The 26,803-nt window shown below is 39.7% G+C and overlaps 1 protein-coding gene across 1 annotated transcript in view; it reads right to left on the bottom strand.

Moving 5' to 3' along the window:
• Nucleotides 1-26,803, bottom strand: part of CPNE4 (copine 4) — a 260,051-nt gene that overhangs the window by 147,267 nt on the left and 85,981 nt on the right. The window contains exon 6 of the mRNA XM_055569694.1: nucleotides 24,755-24,844. Within this exon, the coding sequence (XP_055425669.1) occupies nucleotides 24,755-24,844 (90 nt within the window). The remainder of the gene's footprint in view (nucleotides 1-24,754; nucleotides 24,845-26,803) is intronic.

Raw genomic sequence — 26,803 nt, 5'->3', positions numbered from 1 at the left:
AACTCAGTATTGCCAAATTCAGACTGAAATTGAAGAAAGTAGGGAAAACCACTAGACCATCCAGGTATGACCTAAATCAAATCCCTTGTGATTATACAGTGGAAGTGAGAAATAGATTTAAGGGACTAGATCTGATAGATAGAGTGCCTGATGAACTATGGAATGAGGTTCGTGACACTGTACAGGAGACAGGGATCAAGACCATCCCCATGGAAAAGAAATGCAAAAAAGCAAAATGGCTGTCTGGGGAGGCCTTACAAATAGCTGTGAAAAGAAGAGAAGCAAAAAGCAAAGGAGAAAAGGAAAGATATAAACATCTGAATGCAGAGTTCCAAAGAATAGCAGGAAGAGACAAGAAAGCCTTCTTCAGCGATCAATGCAAAGAAACAGAGGAAAACAACAAAATGGGAAAGACTAGGGATCTCTTCAAGAAAATCAGAGATACCAAAGGAACATTTCATGCAAAGATGGGCTCGATAAAGGACAGAAATGGTATGGACCTAACAGAAGCAGAAGATATTAAGAAGAGATGGCAAGAATACACGGAAGAACTGTACAAAAAAGATCTTCATGACCCAGATAATCACAATGGTGTGACCACTGACCTAGAGCCAGACATCCTGGAATGTGAAGCCAAGTGGGCCTTAGAAAGCATCACTACAAACAAACCTAGTGGAGGTGACAAAATTCCAGTTGAGCTATTCCAAATCCTGAAAGATAATGCTGTGAAAGTGCTGCACTCAGTATGCCAGCAAATTTGGAAAACTCAGCAGTGGCCACAGGACTGGAAAAGATCAGTTTTCATTCCAATCCCAAAGAAAAGCAATGCCAAAGAATGCCCAAACTACCACACAATTGCACTCATCTCACACACTAGTAAAGTAATGCTTAAAATTCTCCAAGCCAGGCTTCAGCAATATGTGAACCGTGAACTTCCTGACGTTCAAGCTGGTTTTAGAAAAGGCAGAGGAACCAGAGATCAAATTGCCAACATCCACTGGATCATGGAAAAAGCAAGAGAGTTCCAGAAAAACATCTATTTCTGCTTTATTGACTATGCCAAAGCCTTTGACTGTGTGGATCACAAAAACTGTGGAAAATTCTGAAAGAGATGGGAATACCAGACCACCTGATCTGCCTCTTGCGAAATTTGTATGCAGGTCAGGAAGCAACAGTTAGAACTGGACATGGAACAACAGACTGGTTCCAAATAGGAAAAGGAGTAGGTCAAGGCTGTATATTGTCACCCTGTTTACTTAACTTATATGCAGAGTACATAATGAGAAATGCTGGACTGGAAGAAACACAAGCTGGAATCAAGATTGCCAGGAGAAATATCAATAACCTCAAATATGCAGATGACACCACCCGTATGGCAGAAAGTGAAGAGGAACTAAAAAGCCTCTTGATGAAGTTGAAAGTGGAGAGTGAAAAAGTTGGCTTAAAGCTCAACATTCAGAAAACGAAGATCATGGCATCTGGTCCCATCGCTTCATGGGAAATAGAATGGGAAACAGTGGAAACAGTGTCAGACTTTGTTTTTCTGGGCTCCAAAATCACTGCAGATGGTGACTGCAGCCATGAAATTAAAAGACGCTTACTCCTTGGAAGGAAAGTTATGACCAACCTAGATAGCATATTCAAAAGCAGAGACATTACTTTGCCAACAAAAGTTCATCTAGTCAAGGCTATGGTTTTTCCAGTGGTCATGTATGGATGTGAGAGTTGGACTGTGAAGAAGGCTGAGTGCCGAAGAATTGATGCTTTTGAACTGTGATGTTGGAGAAGACTCTTGAGAGTCCCTTGGACTGCAAGGAGATCCAACCAGTCCATTCTGAGGGAGATCAGCCCTGGGATTTCTTTGGAAGGAATGATGCTAAAGCTGAAACTCCAGTACTTTGGCCACCTCATGCGAAGAGTTGACTCATTGGAAAAGACTCTGATGCTGGGAGGGATTGGGGGCAAGAGGAGAAGGGGATGACATAGGATGAGATGGCTGGATGGCATCACTGACTCGATGGATGTGAGTCTGTGTGAACTCCGGGAGTTGGTGATGGACAGGGAGGCCTGGCATGCTGCAATTCATGGGGTCACAAAGAGTCGGACACGACTGAGCAACTGATCTGATCTGATCTGATGTGGCTGAATTGGGGGCCCCTGCCAAGGATTTAGATCCTGGGGTTGGAGCAGGGCTGGGGTTTCTTCCTTTCCAAGCAGTAAGAACTGGGGTTTGTTAAGGATGAAAAAAATATGGCAACAAAATCCAAAGGTTCAGCAACACTTAGGGTCCAGGAGTAAGGAGTCACATGGGGGTTGGGAATGTTCTGGGCAAACTCCAGGAGTATACTCCAGGAGTCCAATCCATTGAGCAGCTGTGTGACAGTCTGGCTCAGAGAGTCCAAAGCAAAGACATGGATTCTGTGGAAAAGATGGCTTAGTCACACGTGAGAAGGGAGGACAGGAGCAGCTGGATAGAAGTCAAGGACAAATGCTAGGATTGCCTACAGAGGAGAAGCAAATGTCAGCTTTGCAGTGAGGTGGCAGGAAAAACACTGAGCTACCTAAGAGAAGTGCCAGGAAGCCAGCTAGGTTTGGAGATTCTGTAAAAAAAAACAGTGTTTATCCATGTATGCTTAATGGCCTGCACCAGCACTGCTTAGGAAAACCTTTACACTGAAACTTCTGGGACTACTGGGATTCTGATTCCACAGAGCACTCTGCTGACTGACCAGGAATCCGACTGTGAGGAGTTAGGAGGGAGCTTGTGAACACGCTGTTTTAAATCACCCAGGCATGGCTGCAGAAGAGGGAGGGCATGAAGAAAGACCAAGATGAGCAGCTGGTGAAGATGCCATTGTATGGTTGCTTTAGATGTGTGTCCAGGCCTCCTCTCAACCCTCATGTTTTCCTGAGATTCTCACCTTTGCTTTAACTTGGAGGACCTCCTTCTCTTTCTTTTCTGCTACTTATTTCTCCTGGTTCTGTCTTGCTTGTGCCCACCCCACCATGACCTCAGTTAATAACCCGGGCCTCTCTGCTTAATAAGGCTGGGTGGCAAATTTGTATAGAAACAACTGGTCCTCATCACCCTAGACTCCTCTTCAAAGCAACTAGGTTCTATCAATTATCTTCAGAGGATGCCTGATAAACTCTCTAGGGGAAAATCTACAAGTTACCTGTACAGTTTGAGCACCAGAGAACAGGACAGGAAAGGGCCTCTGGGTGCTTACATGGTATTTGGGTTGTTCTGCATGGTCTTTCCCCCAGTGTTAGGTACGATTAGGGTGTTAATAATACTTGCTGGTGGTCACCTTTCCCTCTCTTCCTCTTTAAGATTCTATTCTGGAAGAATCTATTCTAAATACCAGCAGTGTCTCCCAACAAATATATACTAGATATTAATAATGTGTTGATAAAATCAAAGGAAATGATTCATATCATATTTCACAGGATCAAAGAGACACATATTTATTTTCTTAACAACCACAAATTGGTAGGAAAGCACTGTGTTATAGCTTCACTGAGAGTGTTTTTTCTCCCTTTAATGGTATAGTCAATAGTTGATAGCTTCTCAGACTTTATGAACGATGTTACATAGAGACATGTCTTTCTATTAAATATTTGAATGATGATAAACATTTTGGTTGGGTAAGAGTAATGGGATATGGATATAACGATATTATAAAATAAGGGTGACTTATTTTATATGAAATACAACAAAATAGAGGCAGTACAATTCAACGAAAAGCATGAAATTTGGCATTTGAATGCATGGGGTTTTGAGCCTCAGTTTTTCCATCTGTAAAATGAACACATGGAATCTACCTCAAAGTTTGGTTAGAAGTAAATGAAGTGATTTTGATGGTTTTTCCAGTAGTCATGTATGGATGTGAGAGTTGGACTATAAAGAAAGCTGAGTGCTGAAGATTTGATGCTTTTGGACTGTGGTGTTGGAGAAGACTCTGTTTTATTTTTTATTTATTTTTTACTTAAAAAAATTTTTTGGAGGCTATTTACTTTACAATATTGTATTGGTTTTGTCATACATTGACATGAATCCACCACGGGTGTACATGTGTTCCCCATCCTGAACCCTCCTCCCACCTCCCTCCCCATCCCATCCCTCTGGGTCATCCCAGTGCACCAGCCCCAAGCACCCTATATCATGCGTCAAACCTGGACTGGCGATCCGTTTCACATATGATAATATACATGTTTCAATGCCATTCTCCCAAACCATCCCACCCTTACCCTCTCCCACAGAGTCTGAAAGACTGTTCTATACATCTATGTCTCTTTTGCTGTCTCGCATACAGGGTTATCGTTACCATCTTTCTAAATTCCATATATATGTGTTAGTATACTGTATTGGTGTTTTTTCTTTCTGGCTTACTTAACTCTGTATAATAGGCTCCAGTTTCATTCACCTCATTAGAACTGATTAAAATGTATTATTTTTAATGGCTGAGTAATATCCCATTGTGTATATGTACCACAGCTTTCTTTTCCATTCGTCTGCTGATGGACATCTAGGTTGCTTCCATGTCCTGGCTATTATAAACAGTGCTGTGATCAACACTGGGGTACATGTGTCTCTATCAATTCTTGTTTCCATGGTGTATATGCCCAGCAGTGGGATTGCTGGGTATATGACAGTTCTATTTGCAGTTTTTTTAAGGAATTGGAGAAGACTCTTGAGAGTCCCTTGGACTGCAAGGAGATCCAATCAGTCCATCCTAAAAGAAATCAGTTCTGAATATTCATTGGAAGGACTGATGCTGAAGCTGAAACTCCAATACTTTGGCCACCTGATGTGAAGAACTGACTTATTTGAAAAGACCCTGATGCTGGGAAAGATTGAAGGTGGGAGGAGAAGGGAATGACAGAGGATGAGATGGTTAGATGGCATCACCAACTCGATGGACATGAGTTTGAGTAATCTCTGGGAGTTGGTGATGGACAGGGAACCCTGGCATGCTACAGTCCATGGGGTTGCAAAAAGCTGGGGATGACTGAATTACTGAACTGAACAGAACTAATATGCCATAGAAATCATGGATAATTTCATTCAATTGCTAACGTTAAATATATTTCATTGGATAGCTAATATAAAATATGAATTTCATTAAATAACCAATATCAATTATTAAACCTATTTCATTAAATAGGTAGTATTAGATATTAAATACATCAGTTCAGTTTTAGGGCTTCACTCCAGGCTTCCCTGTCCATCACTGACTTCCGGACCTTGCTCATGTCCATCAAGTTGGTGATCCCATCCAACCATCTCATCCTCTGTTGTCCCCTTCTTCTCCTGCCTTCGATCTTTCCTGGCATCAGGGTCTTTTCCAAGGAGTCAGTTCTTTGTATCAGGTGGCCAAAGTATTGGAGCTTCAGTTTCAACATCAGTCTTCCCAATGAATATTCAGGACTGATTTCCTTTAAGATGGACTGGTTGGATCTCCTTGCAGTCCAAGGGACTCTCAAGAGTCTTCTCCAACACCACAGTTCAAAAGTATCAATTCTTTGGCACTCAGCTTTCTTTGTGGTCCAGCCCTCACATCTATACATGACTACTAGAATATTTCATTAAATAGATAATATTAAGTGTAACCCTAAATCTACTCAGGAAGCGGTGCAAAGTCTTTTACATACTTCAGAAGACATTTCAGCTGGTTGCAGCATCATCTCTTGAGTTACCAAGAAAGAATCTTCTATGAATCCTACCACAGGTATTTAAGGCTCAGTAGACATGGTTGAGAAAGTTCTAAGTCTCTGACACCTTCACAATTACTTTAGAAAATTAACCTGTCAGAATTAATAGGGAAATACCAGAGGCTTTTCCACTATAGTGATAGATAAGGCTAATGGGTAAGCCCTCCACTCTACTATTATTTAACACTGTGTTGGGAGCACTGGTCCACACAAATAAATAAGGAGAATCACTAGGTAAGTGAGTAGGGGCAAAACTATCACTATTTCCAGATGAAATATATTTTTAAAACTCCAAAAAATGACAGAAAATTACTATAAACAACAATACAACAGTAAAATAGTAATTTGAGAAACTAAATCAACAGCTTTTATGTTTACAAACAATAGTCTGAAGGAGTAATGGAAGAGAAAGAAAGACACACACAAACTAGGCATAAACTTAAATATTCTAAACGTCTAAGAGGAACACTAAGTGCTCTTGCAAATACAAAAGGAGACTTGAATGAACTGGAAGAAAAGTCATGTTCTGGGCTGGGAACACAGCATTAGAAGAGATTTCCTTTGCAATTTCAATAAAAATACTATCAGTTTTTGCCTTCTGGTACTAGCTGTTTATATCAGTAAATCTGGAAAACCCAGCAGTGGCCACAGAAAAAGGTCTATCCTTATTCCAATTCTCAAGAAGGGCAGTACTGTACTAAAGAATGTTCAAACCACTGGATGATGGCATGCTAGTAAGCTTATACTTAATATCCTGCAGGCTAGGCTTCAGCATTACATGAACCAAAACTTCCAGATGTCCAAGATGGGTTTCAAAAAGAGGAACCAGAGATCAAATTGCCAACATTTGCTGGATCATAGAGAAAGCAAGGGAAATCCAGAAAAACATCTGCCTTTGTTTCATTGACTATGCTAAAGCCTTTGACTGTGTGGATAATAACAAACTGTGGAAAACTCTTAAAGAGATGGGAATACCAGACCATCTTACCTGTCTCCTGAGAAACCTGTATGCAGGTCAAGAAGCAACTGTTAGAACCCTGTATGGAACAAATGACTGCTTCAGGATTGAGAAAGGAGTATGACAAAGCTGCTTATTGTCACCATGTTTATTTAACTTATACACAGAGCACATGATGAAAAATGCTGGGCTGGATGAGTTATAAGCTGAAATCAAGATTGCCAAGAGAAATAACAATAACCTCAGTGATATGCAGATGATACCACTCTAATGATAGAAAATGAAGAGGAACTAAATAACTTCTTGATGAGGGTAAAGGACAAGGGTGAAAAAGTTGGCTTAAAACTAAATATTAAAAAAATAAGATCATGGCATCTGGTCCCATCACTTCATGGCAAATAGAAGGGGAAAGGTGGAAGCAGTGACAGATTTCCTCTTCTTGGGCTCTAAAATCACTGTGACTGCAGTTATTAAATTAGAATATGGTTGCTTCTTGGCAGGAATACTATGCAAACTAGACAGTGTGCCACTTTTCCAACAAAGGTCCATATAGCCAAGGCTATGGTCTTTCTAGTAGTCTTGTACGGATGTGAGAACTGGACCACAAGAAGGCAAAGCACCAAAGAATTGATGCTTTCTAACTGTTGTGCTGGAGAAGACTCTTGAGAGTCCCTTGGACAGCAAGGAGATCAAACCAGTAATCTTAAAGGAAATCAACACTGAATACTCATTGAGAGGACTGATGCTGAAGCTGAAGTTCCAATACTTTGGCCACCTGATGTGAAGAGATGACTCATTGGAAAAGACCCTGTTACTGGGAAAGATTGAAGGCAGGAGGAGAAGAGGGTGACAGAGGATGAGATGGTTGGATGGCATCACTGATTCAAATGGGACATGAACTTGGGCAAACTCTGGGAGATGGTGAGGGACAGAGAGGCCTGGCATGCTGCAGTCCCTGGGGTCATGAAGAGTCGGACATGACTAGGTGACTGAACAACTAGTTGCTTGTAAATGCAAAGAAAGAACTGACTGGAAAGAGTAACAATAAAATATTCAAGAAAATCCTTAAAAGACAAAGAATACAGAAGTAAGAAAACCTAGTTCTATCAGGTATTAAAATGTGCTACACAACAATTACTTATAAGGGAAGAGAGTAAAAACTAGAAGAAACAGAATAGGAGCTAAGCTTTTCTGAATATATTTTGTAGTTTTGACTTTAGAATCATGTAAGCATTTTATATAATTATAAAACTAATTTTGTTGAAAATTAAATTCTAAAAGCTGAAAGCAAAATTAAACAAAGGAACTCAACAGTTCCATGGGTTAGAGCTTCAACCATGGAGAGGAATTATCTCTAGACTTTAAAGTATGATTGAGCATTCATAAGGAGATACATATCTTACAGAAAAAAAATTCAAACTCTTGAATTTAAAAAACTGATACCAGAAAGCAAGGAAACTATTATTTAAAATATATTTAGTTGGAGGATAATTGCTTTCAATGTTGTGTTGGTTTCTGTCATATATCAACATGAATCAGCCATAGGTATACATATGTCCCCTCCCTCCTGAACCTCCCTCCCACCCCAATCCCATCCAAACTACTAAGCTTACATCAAAAGAACTCAAGAGAGAATTTGAAGGGGTTTTAACTCATGAAACATGGAACGCTATAAGATTTCAAAGGAATAATATTAACTGAAATAGATTGAAACACTAGAATACATTAAAAAATCATGAATTCTTGATAATGTGAGGGATCCCATTAGTCACCAATGAAGGATACTAGAGGAGAAATGTGTTATTCTGAAAATAGTTTTTAAAAAAGAAAGAATAAAGCATTTTCCTGTCTTTCTTATACAAATCACACCCTGGGAACCAAATAGTTCTTGAACTGTTAACCAGACAGTTTTTCTGTAAAGAACTCTAAATAATAAAGAAGGAATAACAGAATTAGAAAACTACCATTTTGAAAATTCTAATGAAATCATGTATGTAGGCAATATGCCTCAGTGACTGTTAAGATCATAAAAGAGCACCATCCTTTGTAAAACATTCTTGCTACAAAACAACCCCTGAATCTGATCAAACCCAGCTAGCTATTTAGAGGGTACACAGAGAGAAAAACAGGCTGGTTTCTTCAGTAAGTAAGTTTCAAGGATAAAAAAGAGGGAGAGAGACTGAAAGAGACTGGAGATATTTCAGTCAAATGTAATGCTTGGACCTTGTTCACATTTCAATGAACAAACCCCAAATTCAGCATTCTTGCCTTGAGAACCCCATGGATAGTATGAAAACTCAAAAAGATATGACACTGCAAGATGAGACCCTCAGGTTGGTAGGTGACCAATATGCTATTGGGGAAGAGCAGAAAAATAACTCCAGAAAGAATGAAGAAGCTGAGCCAAAGCAGAAACGATACCCCAGTTGAGGATGTGTCTAGTGGTGAAAGTAAATTTCAAAGCTGTAAAGAACAATATTGCATAGGAACCTGGAATGTTAGGTCCATGAATCGAGGTAAATTGAACTTGGTCAAACAGGAGATGACAAGAGTGAACATCAACATTTTAGGAATCAGTGAATTAAAATGGACAGGAATGGGTGAATTTAATCCAAATGACCATTATGTCTTCTACCGTGGGTGAGAATCCTTTGGAAGAAATGGAGTAGCCCTCATAGTCAACAAGAGAGTCCAAAAATGCACTAATTTGGTGCAATCTCAAAAGCAACCAATAAGCTTGGTTTATTTCCAAGCAAAACATTCAACATCACAGTAATCCAAGTCTATGCCCCAACCACTAGTGCCAAAGAAGCTAAAGCTGAATGGTTCTATGATGACCTGAAAGACTTTCTAGAACTAACACCAATAGAAGATGTCTTTTTCATCACAGGGAACTGGAATGCAAAAGTAGAAGTCAAGAGAATAATGGAATAATGGGCAAGTTTGGCCTTGGAGTACAAAATGAAGTGGGTCAAAGACTAACAGAGTTTTGCCAATAGAATGCACTGGTCATAGCAAAGACCCTCTTCCAACAACACAAGAGATAACTCTACACAGGAACATCACTAGACCGTTAATACCAAATCAGATTGATTATATTCTTTGCAGCCGAAGATGGAGAAGCTCTATACAGTTTGCAAAAACAAGACCTGGAGTTGACTGTGGCTCAGATCATGAGCTCCTTATTGCAAAATTCAGACATAACTTGAAGAAAGTAGGGAAAACCACTAAGCCATTCTGGTGTGACCTAAACCAAACGCCTTATAGAGTAAAAGTGACAAATAGATTCAAGGGATTAGCTCTGATAGATAGAGTGCCTGAAGAACTATGGACAGAGGTTTGTACAGGAGGCAGTGACCAAAACCGTCCCCAAGAAAAAGAAATGCAAAAAGGCAAAATGGTTGTCTGAGGAGGCCTTACAAATAGCTGAGAAAAGAAGACAAGCAAAAGGCCAAGGAAAAAAGGAAAGATATACCCAACTGAATGCAGAGTTCCAGAGAGTAGCAAGGAGAGATAAGGCCTTCTTAAGTGAACAATGCAAAGAAATAGAGAAAACAATAGGATGTGAAAGACTATAGATCTCTTCAAGAAAATTGGAGATACCAAGGGAACATTTCATGCAGAGATGGGCACAATAAAGGACAGAAATGGTAAGGACCTAACAGAAACAGAAGAGATTAAGAAGAGGTGTCAAGAATACACAGACAAACTGTACAAGAAAGTTCTTAATGGCCCAGATAACCACGATCATTTGGCCACTCACCTAGAGCCAGACATCCTGTAGTGTGAAGTCAAGTGGTCTTAGGGAGCATTATTATGAACAAAGATAATGGAGGTGATGGAATTCCAACTGAGCTTTGGTATTTTAAATACCAAAAAATGATGCTGTTAGAGTGCTGCACTCAATGGAAAACTCAGCAGTGGCCACAGGACTGAAAAAGGTCAGTTTTCATTCCAGTCCCAAAGAAGGGCAATGCCAAAGGATGTTCAAACTACTACACAACTGTACTCATTTAACATTCTATCAAGGTAATGCTCAAAATCCTTCAAGCCAGGATTCAACAGTACATGAACTGAGAACTTTCAGTTGTACAAGCTGGGTTTAGAAAAGGCAGAGGAACCAGAGATCAAATTGCCAACATCTGTTCAGTCATATATAAAGGAAGAGAATTCCAGAAAAAAATGTACTTCTGCTTTATTGGCTATGCAAATGTCTTTGATTATGTGGATTACAACAAACTGGAAAATTCTTAAAGAGATAGGAATGTCCGACCACCTTACCTGTCTCCTGAGAAACCTGTATGCAGGACAGGAAGCTACAGTTAGAACTGGACATGGAACTACAGATTGGTTTAAAATTGGGAAAGGAGTATATCAGGGCTGTTGTCACCCTGCTTATTTAACTTCTTTGTAGATTACATCATGTGAAATGCTGGGCTGAATGAGTCACAAGCTGGAATCAACATTGCCAGGAGAAATATCAATGACCTCAGATACACAGTTGACACAACCTTTATGACAGAAAACGAAGAGAAAATAAAGAACCTCTTGATGAAAGTGAAAGAAGAAAGTGAAAAAAATTGGCTAAAACTAAACATTCAGAAAACATTCATGGTATTCAGCCCCACCAATTCATGGCAAATAGGGAAACAATGGAAACAGTGACAGACTTTATTATCTTGGACTCCAAAATCACTGCAGATGGTGACTGCAGCAATGAAATTAAAGATGCTTGCAACTTGGAAGAAAAGCTATGACATACCTTGACAGTGTATTAAAAAGCAGAGACATCACTTTGCTGCCAAATTTCTGTATAGTCAGAGCTATGGCTTTTCCAGTAGTCATGTATGGATGTGAGAGTTGGACCATAAAGAAGGCTGAGCACTAAAGAATTGATGCCTTCAAACTGTGGTGCTGGGGAAGTCTCTTGAGAGTCCCTTGGACTGCAAGGAGATCAAACCAGTCAATCCTAAAGGAAATCAACACTGAATATTCATTGGAAAGATTGATGCTGAAGCTCCAATATTTTGGCCACCTGATGTGAAGAGCCAACTCAATGGAAAGACCCTGATGCTGGGAAAGATTGAGGGTGAGAGGAATATCATTGAGTAACAATGTTGTAATAGTTTCAGGTGGACAGCAAAGGGACTTAGCTATACGTATACATGTATCCAATCTCTCTCAAACTTCCCTCCTATCCAGCCTGCCACATAACATTGATCAGAATTCCTGGTGCTATACAGTAGGTCATTGTTGGTTATCTATTTTAAATATAATAGTGTGTACATGTCCATGTACACATCCATTCCAAACTCCCTAACTATCCCTACCCTCTATTCTTCCCACCTGGCAACCATAAATTCATTCTCTAAGTCTATGAGCCTTTCTGTTTTGTAAATAAGTTCATTTGTATAATTTCTTATTAGATTCTGCATAAAAGAGGTGTCATACAATATTTCTCCTTCTCTGTCTCACTTACTTCACTCAGCATGATAATCTCCAGGCATTTCCATGTTGCTACAGATGGCATTATTTAATTTTTTTTTTTTAGGTTGAGTAGTATTCCACTGTATATATGTAACACATCTTTTTTATCCATTCCTCTGTTGATGGACATTAAGTTTGCATCCATGTCTTGGTTATTGTAAACAGATAACTGACTACTTTTATGGATGTTTAAAAATTTTCATAATAAATAAATAAAAACATCAATTTCTGAAAAATACTTATTTGTTTAAAAATTTTTCCCCACAAAGGAGGAATAGGAAAAATAAAACAAAAGAAAGCGCTGGTTTTACTTCAACTTGGTGTTACTGTGACCCTGAATAAATGAGAGCTAAAGATATCAAGTCTCATTTGGGACCAAGATCTCATTGTTAGAATTTTGCTAAGACTGAGAATATAAATGGACAGAGGGCTTAAAACTTTTTTAATTTAAAAGTTCACTTTCTATTTTTTTTTTTTTTAATTTTGTGGTGGCAAGGAGGTGCTGCCTTCCAATATGGCATATGGCACCATTTTATATTAGGGAAAGCTAAAGTGGAACAGCACTATGAAAATTTCACAATGGCATTTGTGACAAAATAATGAATACAAATAAATAATAATATAGGAAGTCTCTCCTGCCTCTCAAAAAAGCTGCAGGTGAGTGATGATATTGGGTTTGTCACCTAGGGAGCTCAGCACACCTGGGTATCCCCTCTAGCCCAATCAGGTGCTGTCAACCTTGTAGCACTCCCTGTTCTCCATCCATTCCCTCTAGAAACAGCTTCTGTGTGTACCCTGTGCCAAGCACTGGGCTGGATGCATGGATACGCACGGAAAGAAACATCGTTCTCACCCTGCAGGAGCAAACCAGGAAGAATGAGTCACATGCTCAGGAAAGAGAGATGAAAACAGAAATGTTCTAAACAAGTAGAGAGGTGTCTCCCTGAGGTGGGTGCAGAGAACTGGAGGGCACCCATGGAAGCTAAAAACATCAGGGAAGGTTTCTGGAAGTGGAGGGATTTTGAAGAGATCTGAAGAAAAGTAGCAGATGATGATAATCCAAGAAAAGTAGAAGAGTGAGGAGCATGGAGGGGTGCTGGGAGCCGGCATATTGCATATTGAGTGCATATTGCATATTGAGTGAGGATCTGTAATAGCTCAACTGGAATTCTATCACTGCCGGGAGCCAGCGTGAGGCACTCGTGAGGCACTCCGCCCATGACAAAGGTCATGAGGAAGGAGGCTCGGCATACGCAAAGGCGGGATCGAGCCTCAGGAGTCCCCCTGGAAATTCTCGAACATCTACCCCCAAAACCAGAGTCTGCCTACTTTCTGCTTTGTGCTTTCACCTACACCTCTGACTTTACGGGGGGTTGTCCCCCACTACCTCTCTCTGAAAAAAGAGTTAGCTCACAGCTCCAGTTAATAATTCCTGGGTGTGACAGTGTTTAACCTACAAACTCCTTTGGAAATCCTCTAGCCTGCCTGAATGGGTTTTTCCGGCCACATGTGATTGTTCAGAGCCTCCCAACTGTGAGAGGCAGGAGATGTTCTAAACTGCCTAAACACAGATTCCTTTGAGTAGTTAAAAGATTGATTAGAAATTGTATTGGTGAAGGGTTTTTCACTTGTTGGGCCAATGTTTGCTGCTAAGTCTCCATACTCTTTACCTACTGTGTCCTTGGCAGTGTATTGATTGATATAATGGGTGTATAGAAATGTAAAATGCAGCTTTGTTCAATGCTTTTTGGAAGGCTGGCGCCTGACTTTGGAATAATCACCTTTAGAGAAAGATAAGTTTCTTAAAATGTTAACAGGCCTCCGGGCCAGAAGATGATGTCTATCACCTGAACTTTTGCATATGATAAGTTTACAGGAAAAAAGCCTGGCTTGCTGCATGACTCTACCCCTTCCCCCATTATCCTCTATGCATAACTTAAGGTATAAAAACTACTTTGGAAAATAAAGTGCGGGCCTTGTTCACTGAAACTTGGTCTCCCCATGTCATTCTTCCCTTTAACTTCCGGCTGAGCGTCCATCTGGAGCGTGGATGTCCTCTGCGACCATTTATTTGCCTGGGCTTCTAAGACCCACTCGAGAAGGTGTCTAAGGTGGGGCACCTTCCGCTATTCGAGAGGGCGCCTGCGGCCTCCGTGGTCAGAGCTAACCTGGTGTCACGGGTTATATTGATTTTCCGCGTAAACCAAGCCACTCAGCTTCTTTTCTCCACTGAATTTTCCTACTGAGCTATCCTTATTTCAGCCGCTTTTCTCCACTGAATTTCCTCACTGAGCTATCCTCATTCTATTACTCTTTGAATCTTTGATGAATAAATAAATATAAATAAGTCGCCGACGCCGTCCCCGCTTCGAATACCCTGGATCAGCCGGGGCTGGACCCCGGCAGGTGGCGCCCGAACAGGGGACATTCGAAGGTAGGTCCCCAACCCTTTCCCCCAGTGTTGAATTTTAGGGACGGATAGGACCCCACTCAGGGTGCCGCGGACCCCCCTGTAGGATAGACAGGGCGAGTAGGAGTGGGAAGTGTTGAAAGTGTTAAAGAGTTAGAGAGAAAAAACAGTTTCTGAAGTTAAAAGGCCAAAGAAAAGCCTGATCTTTTAAAAGCTAAAAGCTTTATCTTCTATTATACTTAATTTTCTGACATGGGTAACACTGAAACTAAGAATGGCAACTCTTTATACAAGTAATCTTCAAACTGATAAAGAGGCTACTGTTAATTTAGATACTTGGGTGAAGGTAAAAAACAACTAAAAACTTATCCTATAAATATGATTAAAAATGTTCTGGACCCTCGTCATGAGGCTGTGGGATAGCCTATGGGAGAGGCTATATCGGTAGATGGTAGTGGGTCTCCACCTTCTGCGCAGATCATATTTTCTGCCATTGATGAAGAAAAAGAGGGAGACTGTGCTCTACCTCCCGAGAAAGGAGAGGGCTTACAGGACGCTGCGGCCGGGCGCCCTGGCGAGCCCCCTCCCCCTCTACACAAACCTTTAAAAATTTATCCAACAATTTCTGATTTAAGGAGACTACCCCACCTCCGCTTGCACCTCCCAGGGCCTAGGAATTCCCCAGTTTACATCCAAGCCTCCCAGACCATTGCCTAAGGCTGAAAAAGATTTAAAAAAAAAAAAAAAAAAAATTCTTTTAAACAAAGGAACTTTTAAAGAATACACAATATACAGAGCCTGCTCATTGCAGAAAAACCCCTCGGGGGGCCTCACCCAAGCAAAAAAAAAAAAAAAAAGAGTAAAATAAAAAGAGAAAAAGAAAAAGAAAAAAGAAAAAAAAAGTGAAAAAAAAAAAAAAGGAAAGAAAATAGAAAAAGATCTAGAGAAAGAGCTAAAGAGTGAAAAGGAGAGGAACGGAGAAGGAAGGAATCAGGGAACACATCAAGATAGAAAAAGGAAGTTAAAAAAGGAGATACAGAGAAAAAGATAGAAAAAAAAAATTAAAGAAGAGAAGAGGGTAAAGAGAAAGAAACGAGGGAAAGAAGGGTAGCGAAAAAAGAAGGGTGAGAAAAAAGTGAAAAAGGCAAGAAGAGAGAGAGAAAGACAGAAAGAGACGCTGTGACCAGGTGCCCTGGCGAGCTCCCTCCCGTTCTGCACAAACCTTTAAAAAACAAAAAACTTATCCACCACTTTATGATTTAAGGCCATCGCCGCCGCCTCCGTTTGCGCTTTTCAGGGCCCAAGAGTTCCCCACTTTGCCCCCAAAGCCTCTCAAAGTGTTGCCTAAGCCTGAGGAAGATAAAAAGTTTTTTAAACAGTGGAGCTTTTAAAACAAGACTGCATGCACAATATGCAGAGCGTGCTCCTTGGAAAAAACCCCCTCAGGGGGGTCTCACCCAGGCTAAGAAAAAAACCGTAAGGGGATTTAGCAATAATATTAACCCTTGACTAGCTGGTTACTCCAATTCCAATGGGAGTGGCTGGCCCCCTGCCTGAGGGCATTGTAGGACTTGTGCTAGGGCGAAGCTCGCTTTCTTAAAAAAAAAAAAAAAAAAAAAAAAAAAAAAAAAATTCGGTGGTACATGGTGTAGTAGATTCTGATTATATTGGAAAAATTAAAGTTTTGATCTCACAGCCTACTAAAACTACAAATTAATAAAAGTCAAAAAATAACACAGTTTTTGCTTTTACCTTATCAGACAAGAAAAAATTTGACTTCTCAAGCTAAGAGCCACAAAACATTTAGATCTAGTGATCTAGCCTTTTGGGTGCCAGGAAATTACAGCTCCAAGGCCTTTAAAAGATCTTTTAATTCAAAAAAATAAAATGTCAGGGCTATTAGACACAAGAACAGACGTCTCTTAACATTTCTGGGAAAGACTGACCCAGCTCCTGGCCAACACATACTACTGAAAATGAGTTGGTGGGATTAGAAAAAGCGGAGTGGGAATGCTATAGAGAAAAAGGTGAGGGAGAGTTTAAAACCTTGAAGAGTAGTGAGTTCCCCATTGCTGGAAGTATTCAAACAAAGATTAGATGGTTGCTTGTCATCTAAAAAGCTATAGACCAGATTTAGTTTACAAAACGATAATTGGAGAAGCTTATAAAGATGTTGTGCAACACCTCTTTACTTGCTTCTCATATTTAGGTGCCAAAAGTTTTGAAAATTGATAATGCCCATTTGAAGCTGCAGAGAGATTGTTTACTAACTTTAAATGATTTCCAAAAATTATTAGGGGTTATTAGGGGACAGTAATTGGATACGCCCACATTTAAAACTGACTACTGCAGATTTAAAGCCTTTGATTACTTAAAAAGCAATCCTAATTCCAGTTCTAAGAGAAAGTTGACTAAATGAGACAGAGTCAGCTCTTGTTAAAGTAGATGAGACTTTAAATGATCAGTTAATTAAGATTAATATTACCAAAAGATGAGATTAAATTATTCTTGCCACAGAACATACACCTACAGAGTGCTTGTGACCAGTGACTCCAAGAAAAATAGTTTTATCTTATCCCAGCTCGGTGGCATAATTAATTATAAAAGGAAGAAAAAAGAAGTGTAGAACTTTTTAAAAAAGAAGTAACAAATATAATAATTTCACTTAATAAGGATCAACTGCAAGTCTTTTACAAAATAGTGATGATTGGCAAGTTGCCCTGATAGATTTCAGGAGTCAAATTTTGTTTCATTTGCCTTCAAGCCCCCACAGTAGTTAAAAGTTCAAAAATGTTAAATTGGCAGTTTGAGGATACCTGTAGAACTTTCCAACCCTATGTAGTTCCTATGCTCTTCTTTACCCTATGGGGGAGGGACATGCTGTCTCGAATAAGAGATACTCAGAGAAGGGTTTTCTCAATTTCTTAGTCATCAACAGGCGATACAATTAACAATACTTTATATGTTGTTATAAATACATAATATAAATATATTTGCATAATTACAGTTTGCCTAATTAGGTATGGGTATAAATAAAATATAATAAAGGTATACCTAATTCTATTTATAGATCTATACTTGATTAATTTGTATATAAATTAATATGTATACTATATATGCATATTATATATATACTGTATAATTGAATATATATTGCAGTAATATAATGTGTGAGTGGCTGATATTAATTGGTATGGATTGATGTACTGTGATATATGTTCTATATACTGTATTATATATGTGTGACATGTATTATTGCAGTGCATTGGTTTGTGTTGGTTGGTATTAGCTGTGTACGTATTGTATTGCTGTAATATATATATTAATATATTATAAAGATTAATTCAAGTATATCGATTTATATATATTATATGGTAACAAGTATAAACTATAAATACATTTTGCATTTAGGTATATCTGTATACTAAAATGAGATAAGGAGGTTATACGTTTATTTTTTAAATTTATACAAAGACCTAAACTAAACATTAGACCTAAATTAACATATCTTTAAATTCATGTTGTTAAAATGTAAATTTTAAAAATTAAAAAATTAAATTGACAACTGCTTGACAATTCCTTTGCCATAAAACCCCCATAGGTGTAATTGGGGAAGCCAGACAAAAAATTGGTTTTATGGCAAAACGGCCCCCTAGAGTGGGTCCATCTTCCGGCTCAAACTAAAAAAGTAGCGGCTTCTTATCCAGGATTGGCAGCTACTTTAATATTAAAAAAAAAAAGCAGAACATTGAATTATTTGGTAAAGAGACATCAAAAATTGTAATTCCATATAATAAAGAACAACTTGATGTGCTTCTAATGTTTGAAAATTGGCAGATTGCTATAGGAAACTATTTTGGTCAAAATTTTTGCATCATTTACCTTCACATGTTTTGTTGAATTTTATATCCAGACATCCAGTTAATTTTCCTGTCAGATATAAACAATCTCCTGTTCCAAATGTTCAAATAGTTTTTACTGATGGGTCAACAAATGGTAAAGCCTTCATAGTTACTAAAAATCACCAAAAAGTTTTAAAAACACAAAAAACTTCAGCTAAAAGAGCTGAAATAACAGCAGTCATAGAGGCTTTTGCTATGTTTGCAGATGAGGAATTTAATCTTTACTCTGATTCTCAGTATGTGGTCAGGTTGTTTCCACACATTGAAACTGCGGTTTTGCCTAAAAATAAAACTGCCATATTTCATTTGTTAACTAAATTACAACAACAAATTTGGAAAAAAAATAAAATATTTTTCATTGGACATATTCGGGCTCATTCCAGATTGCCCGGCCCTTTAAATGCCTTTAATGATTTGGCTGACTTGTTAACCAGAAATACAGTGACTACTGTGATTGAGGAGGCCAGAGCCTCTCACTCACTTCATCATCAATATGCTACTGCCTTAAGATAACAATTCCAAAGAGAGATAACAATTCCAAAGCAATTCCCAGAGAGACTGCTCAAGAGATTGTGCGTTCTTGCTTACACTGCCCCACTGTTTATAATAGTCTACCTATGGGAGTTAATCCTCATGGTCTCAAACCTAACGTACTCTGACAAATAGATGTAACTCATGTTTCTTCATTTGGAAAATTGTCTTTTGTTCATGTAACTGTAGATACTTTTTCTCATGTTATTATTGCAACTGCTCGCACAGGGGAAGCAGTTAAAGATGTAATACAACATCTCTTTACTTGTTTCTCATATATGGGTCTGCCAAAAGCCTTGAAAACCGATAATGCTCCTGCTTACACATCTAAGTCTTTTCAGAAATTTTGTATAAAGTTTCAAATTAAACATAATACAGGCATCCCTTATTACCCACAGGGACAAGCCATTGTTGAAAAAACACATCAAACATTAAAAATCCAAATTCAAAAACTAAAAGAAGGGGAGTTTAAGTATAGTTCTCCCCATCAAATCTTGCAACATGCTCTTTTCGTAATAAATATTTTAAATACTGATTTCAGCCAGAACTATTGCAATGCTTCGTTATTGGTGCCTGGAGCAATTAAATACAAAACCATTAGTCAAATGGAAGGACCTTCTCTCAAGACAATGGAAGGGTCCTGACCCATTATTAACTAGCAGTCGAGGACGTGCTTATATTTTTCCACAGAATGCAGATTCTTCAATTTAGACAGGCTGATTCGCCATGTTGCAGACCCCCAGACATCCAGTTCACGCATTGCTTCGATCACAAAAGAGGAGCCCGCCAGAAGGGGAGGCAAGATAAACATCAAGATCCCCGCGGGACCGACGGGGCTGCTGCAGCGCGAACTCCAACCAGAAAATAATTCTACTTATTCTGTTTTGGCTTGTCTACCCTCTTCTTATGTTTTTCTCTTTACCAATGATTCTGGAAAACTTAATGTACATGTGACTTTAAACTGGTGGACCCAATGTAGTGACCTGTGAACAATGTATGCTCTCATCTTGTTTAAACCCTCAATATAATGTTTGCTCCTTTGTAGTGTTACAATGTCCACCTTATCTTATAATGTAACCACTTATTGATATAACTATAGTCTTGCTGTATTACAACAACTTCAGGATTTAATGCGATTGTGACGGTTTGTGGGCTTACTTATTTTAGGAATATCAGCTTTAATAACTGCAATTACTTCTGTTACTGTGGCAGCAATATCATTGACTCAACAAGTGCATACTGCCCAATATGTTGATACCATGTCTAAAAATGTTTCACTAACTCTAGCAACACAGGAAGCTATAGATAGGAAATTAGAGATGAGAGTAGACGCCTTAGAAGAGGCAATAATGCATATTGGGACTGAGTTACAGACTTTAAAAGTGAAAATGGCTCTGTCTTGCCATGCTGATTACCGGTGGATATGCGTGACATCTTTAAAGGTACATGAGACAGATTATGAATGGGAAAAAATCAAAAATCATATCTCAGGTGTTTGGAACAGCTCTGACATTGGCCTGGACTTAGGGAAACTTCATAATCAAATCTAGACCCTGAAACACTCTCGACTGGATTTTACCATCGCTGGAGCAGCTAATGACTTTTTTCACACCTTCTCTAACTTTTATTTCAGGAAAAAACATTCTGTCTAATATCCTTGGATACATCGCTGCTGGTGCTTTAATTTTGCTTCTCATATTCATTCTTCCTTGTATTGTCAGGATTCTTCGGCAGAACATTCAGAAGCTCGCGACTGAGCTGCATCTGGCTGTTTTAAGAAATAAAAAAGGGGGAGATGCTGGGAGCCGGCATATTGCATATTGAGTGCATATTGCATATTGAGTGAGGATCTGTAATAGCTCAACTGGAATTCTATCACTGCCGGGAGCCAGCGTGAGGCACTCATGAGGCACTCCGCCCATGACAAAGGTCATGAGGAAGGAGGCTCGGCATATGCAAAGGCGGGATCGAGCCTCAGGAGTCCCCCTGGAAATTCTCGAGCATCTACCCCCAAAACCAGAGTCTGCCTACTTTCTGCTTTGTGCTTTCACCTACACCTCTGACTTTACGGGGGGTTGTCCCCCACTACCTCTCTCTGAAAAAAGAGTTAGCTCACAGCTCCAGTTAATAATTCCTGGGTGTGACAGTGTTTAACCTACAAACTCCTTTGGAAATCCTCTAGCCTGCCTGAATGGGTTTTTCCGGCCACATGTGATTGTTCAGAGCCTCCCAACTGTGAGAGGCAGGAGATGTTCTAAACTGCCTAAACACAGATTCCTTTGAGTAGTTAAAAGATTGATTAGAAATTGTATTGGTGAAGGGTTTTTCACTTGTTGGGCCAATGTTTGCTGCTAAGTCTCCATACTCTTTACCTACTGTGTCCTTGGCAGTGTATTGATTGATATAATGGGTGTATAGAAATGTAAAATGCAGCTTTGTTCAATGCTTTTTGGAAGGCTGGCGCCTGACTTTGGAATAATCACCTTTAGAGAAAGATAAGTTTCTTAAAATGTTAACAGGCCTCCGGGCCAGAAGATGATGTCTATCACCTGAACTTTTGCATATGATAAGTTTACAGGAAAAAAGCCTGGCTTGCTGCATGACTCTACCCCTTCCCCCATTATCCTCTATGCATAACTTAAGGTATAAAAACTACTTTGGAAAATAAAGTGCGGGCCTTGTTCACTGAAACTTGGTCTCCCCATGTCATTCTTCCCTTTAACTTCCGGCTGAGCGTCCATCTGGAGCGTGGATGTCCTCTGCGACCATTTATTTGCCTGGGCTTCTAAGACCCACTCGAGAAGGTGTCTAAGGTGGGGCACCTTCCGCTATTCGAGAGGGCGCCTGCGGCCTCCGTGGTCAGAGCTAACCTGGTGTCACGGGTTATATTGATTTTCCGCGTAAACCAAGCCACTCAGCTTCTTTTCTCCACTGAATTTTCCTACTGAGCTATCCTTATTTCAGCCGCTTTTCTCCACTGAATTTCCTCACTGAGCTATCCTCATTCTATTACTCTTTGAATCTTTGATGAATAAATAAATATAAATAAGTCGCCGACGCCGTCCCCGCTTCGAATACCCTGGATCAGCCGGGGCTGGACCCCGGCAGAGGGGCATGTGCCAAGTCCTGAAGGCTTGGGGAGGGCAGGGTGGGCATGAGTGCTGGGCAGAGAAAAGATTGTAGAGGTGAGACTGAATAGTAGAAAGTGGTGGGGGCACTGAGTTGAGGAAGGGCTCTAACGAAGGGGCAAATGTCTGTGCCAGGGTTCTCAGTGTGGTCTGGGACCAGCAACATTAGCATCACCCAGGAAGTTGGAGAGTGCAAATTCTCAGGCTCAACCCAGACCTGCTTAATCAGAAACCCTGTGGGTAATGCCCAATAATCTGTCTTAACCAGCCTTGTAGGTGATTCTCTAAATGATTTTACCCTCTATGGGACATTTAGTAATGTCTGAATATACTTTGGGCTGTATGACTGATGGGGGTAAAGTATTACTACTAGTGTTTCATAGCCTGGATGCTGCCAAACATCCTACAATGCACAGGACAACCCTTTCCCCTGCCCTGCCCTCTGCCAAAAAATCCAAATGTCAATGGTGCAGCTGTTGAGAAATCCCAATCCTCTCTTTCTCTGTCTGTGTCTTCCTTCCTTCCTTCTTGTCTCTCTTTTATTCCCACTTGTCCTCTACAGACAGACAGCAGAGCACTCAAAAAACCACAAAATTCTCCTTTTCCACATATTTGTTATTTACTCAGTTACGGATAACCATCTCCTTTTATTGAATTAGCAATGCCCCAGGACTAAGTTGACCTGTGGTTAGTATGGGCATTATCTTATTTTTGTCCCAAAGGGTCCATTTCTCTTCCTGGGAGTGGGATGGGATGGCTCAGAGTATAGGTGACAGTCCCCACCTCAGATCTGAAGCTGTAGGTCTTGGCCACCCTGCACATGAGCTTATACCTGAGGCCCAAATAACCAGGAGTCTTGATTTTGGCATGAAAGACAGTTGCAGTGAAAGTGGAGGCTTCCACAAGAGATAACAGGGATAATTCTGAACTCTTCATCCAGACCACAGAAGTAAGCATGTCCATAGATAGTACAAAGTCCAAACAATGTTTTTAAGCAAAGATGTAAAGTCACATGAAGAGTCTGAGAGTAACCAACAGATAGAATTCTGATCTGAAGGATAACATTGACAAATCCAATAATTATATCCACTAGAAGAAGTTTACAGGGCAAAAAGAGTAAGGAAAGTGTAAAGTTACAAATATAGGCATTGGCAGTGCCCATCCAACACTTTCCAGGGGAGCTGGTGCCCCCAATATGAATGTTTAGTCTGCTTATTATTATTCCACTGTGGTGGTAGGTGTACCAGGCTTTTAAAGTCTGAAGCCATTAACCATTTCCATTATCCAGCTTCTTTGGCTCTGTTTTCAGGCTCTCACACAACCCTCTAATAATGGTCTTCCCCATAGTTAACCCAGGTCATCCAGGTCATGGAGAAAATGACCTGGTAAAGTTGATAACGAATGTTGAGTTTGCTTGAGGGCCATGTTTTTCACTAAACAGGAACCAACTTATCTGTTGATTTATGGCTCTGGCCTCTATTGAATCTACTTAGTCATCCTGATTGATAGAATAACCTCTGGGACACTGACAACATGGAGCTTCTGGACTTCCAAGGTAGCATGAGAGCCAGACCAAAGACCATAAGGAACATCTCTGGGGATCTGGTTCTGGCACTAGCCTGTTGTCCTCTTTGGTCATCCTGATCGTCATAATGCATCTTTTCTTCCAACTTCTACATTCTCATGATACTCAAAAAACATGTGTGGTAGATTGAAAAAAGTGGCCATCATACTCTGCAGCTCCTTCCACCAAGAAGTAGAGTCTATGTCTTATTTCTTCATCCCTAAATCTGAGATGGCCATGTGACTGGACAGTAGAACACAGAGGAAGTGACCTCAAGTGAGTCTGAGACTGGGGCTCAAGACTTGTGCATCTTCTGTCCCAGATCCTTTGGACCCTAAAGTTGTTGAGTGTATCAGTCCAAGCTAACCTGTTGAATGATGAGAAACAAATGTCCCTACCACCTTGATCATTCCAGAGGATAGCCAGACAAACCCCAGGGAGAGAGGTACTCTGCTTGGTACAGCTGACTGCATGTACATGAGGAAGTCCACCCAAGACCAAGAGAAGACCCTCTTGTGGCATGGTGTATGTGTGCTCAATCATGTCCAACTCTTTGTCACCCTATAGACTGTAGCCCACCAGACTCCTCTGTCCATGGGATTTTCTAGGCAAGAAATATTGGAGTGGGTTGCCATTGCCTTTCTCCAGAAGATCCTCTTAGATGAACTCAGCTTGCCAATGCACATAATCATAAGCTAAATAAATGGTTATAGTTTTAAATATTAAATTTTGGAGTGGTATTTTATGCAGTAGATAACTGACAACAACAGTATTTGTGTTTATAATAACTCCTAATTAGTCCTTGAACTTATTGCCACATTTCTCTCTGAGAAGCCATGGGATTTGCCTCTCAACCTAACACAACTGGGATTTATCTCTTATTATCTCAGGAGCCTCAAAGGCTCTAGCAGAAGGAAACCCCTTGTTTTTTTCATCAAGATGCTAAGAGATCTAGGTAAAAGCTACAGAAAATTTTGAGTCTGCCAACATTTGCTTGAGGAGAAACAGGAGGATTAAATATGTAAAACTGCATTTCTTAGACATAGACAGATTTCTGACCTTCAGCCGGCGGTCGGGATCTCCACTGCATAGAGAGTTTACAGATACTTTGAATGATTTCCAGGCTGGGCTTAAGTTATTCATCACAACCTGAGGAAAAAAGACAGGAGTGGTGGGTGGGAGAGGACATGCTTGACATTTTCATTTTCAACATAAAAACTACTTGAGAAGCATCGAAAGCTAGAGAAGCTTATGAAACGGACAATTGTCTGCAACAGGTGCCTTAATGAAAACTTGCAGTAGTAAACCTTTGAAAGGTGCTCACTAAGTGAACATTATGGGCAGAACTCCTGTGATCACTAGCCTGGGTGTTGTTTTATGAATAATAACAATAATATTTTACAGTATGTGGGTGTTGGAAATGACCCTTTCTATATCAAAAGAGGGTAGCATTAAGGAGATGGGCTGCCTCTGCCTCTGATAAAGGATCCCCTGTTCTGTAGGTCATTGCTATGGCATAAATTCCCTTCTATTGAGGTCAGCATACATAAAGTCTACAGGTGGGAAATTCTATTGCTGCAGTTGAGTGGTCTTTGGTGACCCGTGACCTTGGTTAGATCAAATTGCAAGTCAGAAGAAAAATCCTAGGAGTATGCTTGGAGGGCATGAAGGCAGATCTTCAGAATTTCAGGATCACAAACTAAGACTATAATGGAGTGTAATCCTTTTAAAAGCAGTTTACTAATCATGAACTTGGTTAAATCCTGCCTGAGGGTCCATTTGAGTCAAGTCTTATTCTGCCATCAAATGATTCAAATAATTCAATTTGGTTTAGAATGTGTGAGTATTTGCTCATATCTAGGATTGTACTGTATGCTCTGGGGGTGAGTCCCAAAGTGTGATTCTTGGAACTGCAGGAACTTTTTAAGTACAAATTCCTAGATTCCAACCAGATATACTGACAGAAACTCCCTAGGTGGGTCATTAGGTGATCCTGATGCATGATATTTGAGAACCACTGTTCCAGCGGACATACAAATGAAGTTAAATGGAATTCTGTCATATTGATTTCTCTTCATAAGAAGTTTTTAGTTAGCAGAAATCTTAGTATTGTAAAAAAATTAATTCTCTATCCAACATAATTATTTTATAAGTGAGTCCCTCTTCTTCTGAATTCCTTAATATAATGATGAATTATTGAGTATACTGTAGGCTCATTATTAAATTTCCTGTAGTGCATTAAAAAGTAGAAAAATAATGTTCCTGTGTGACTTTGCTTTTTGTTCTCATTCCTTGAATGATCAAAGTGATAGTGAGAAGAAAAGTTAGATAAAATTATTTTGGTTAAATCTCTCACCTTTATAGAAATATTAAGAGTGAAGATGTTTCACTACAACAGTTATGTAAAACTCAATAGCAAATCAAAATTTCTACTAGAAATTAAAATCTGTATGTGTGTGTGCACACATGTGCTTACCCAGGGAGAATAGTATTGCCTGGTTATTTTATATCTATTGAGTAAGAAAGAGGAAAAAGCAATGTTATATTGATCGATTCATTGGAAAACTTTACAATCACATTTCTTGTGAGACTCCAGGAGACCCTCACAATGGGGTATGGGGAAGTGTTAGAGACTCTGGGAACAGGGGAACTTACCAGCATTAAAACTGAAAGAAGGGATGCCGTCAGGAGAGAAGTCAAATATGATGCCACCCCTCTTCCTTCTCCCTGTACATTCAAGTCCCCGTGCACTGGTTGGGCAAAGGCATGAATGGGTACCACTTCTGATTCTCTCCAACATTCAGTTACTTCTTCTGAAAGAACTTCGTTCCATCAAAGGAATCTTTATATGGGGAAAAAGTTCTACTTGGTGGTGGTGATGAGGTGCCACTCAGGGTAACCATCCAAGTTGCATTTGAAACTATTCCCTAGGGAATAGTTTGTGACTGTCCAAAGAGTCACACTGTGCTATTACAGGGAGTGGACATACTATGTATATCCAGCTCCATTCATGTATTCATTCTTTTATTAAATGCTAACCACGTACCAAATTACATTCACAGACTAGCCTGTCCAAGATTATTCAGTTTTTGCTTAGCTTAAATATGA

The sequence above is a fragment of the Bubalus kerabau genome, chromosome 2 (assembly GCF_029407905.1).
Source record: "Bubalus kerabau isolate K-KA32 ecotype Philippines breed swamp buffalo chromosome 2, PCC_UOA_SB_1v2, whole genome shotgun sequence".
Classification (NCBI taxonomy): domain Eukaryota; kingdom Metazoa; phylum Chordata; class Mammalia; order Artiodactyla; family Bovidae; genus Bubalus; species Bubalus kerabau.
Note: the sequence above shows the minus strand (reverse complement) of the source record. Positions and strands in the feature narration are given on the sequence as shown.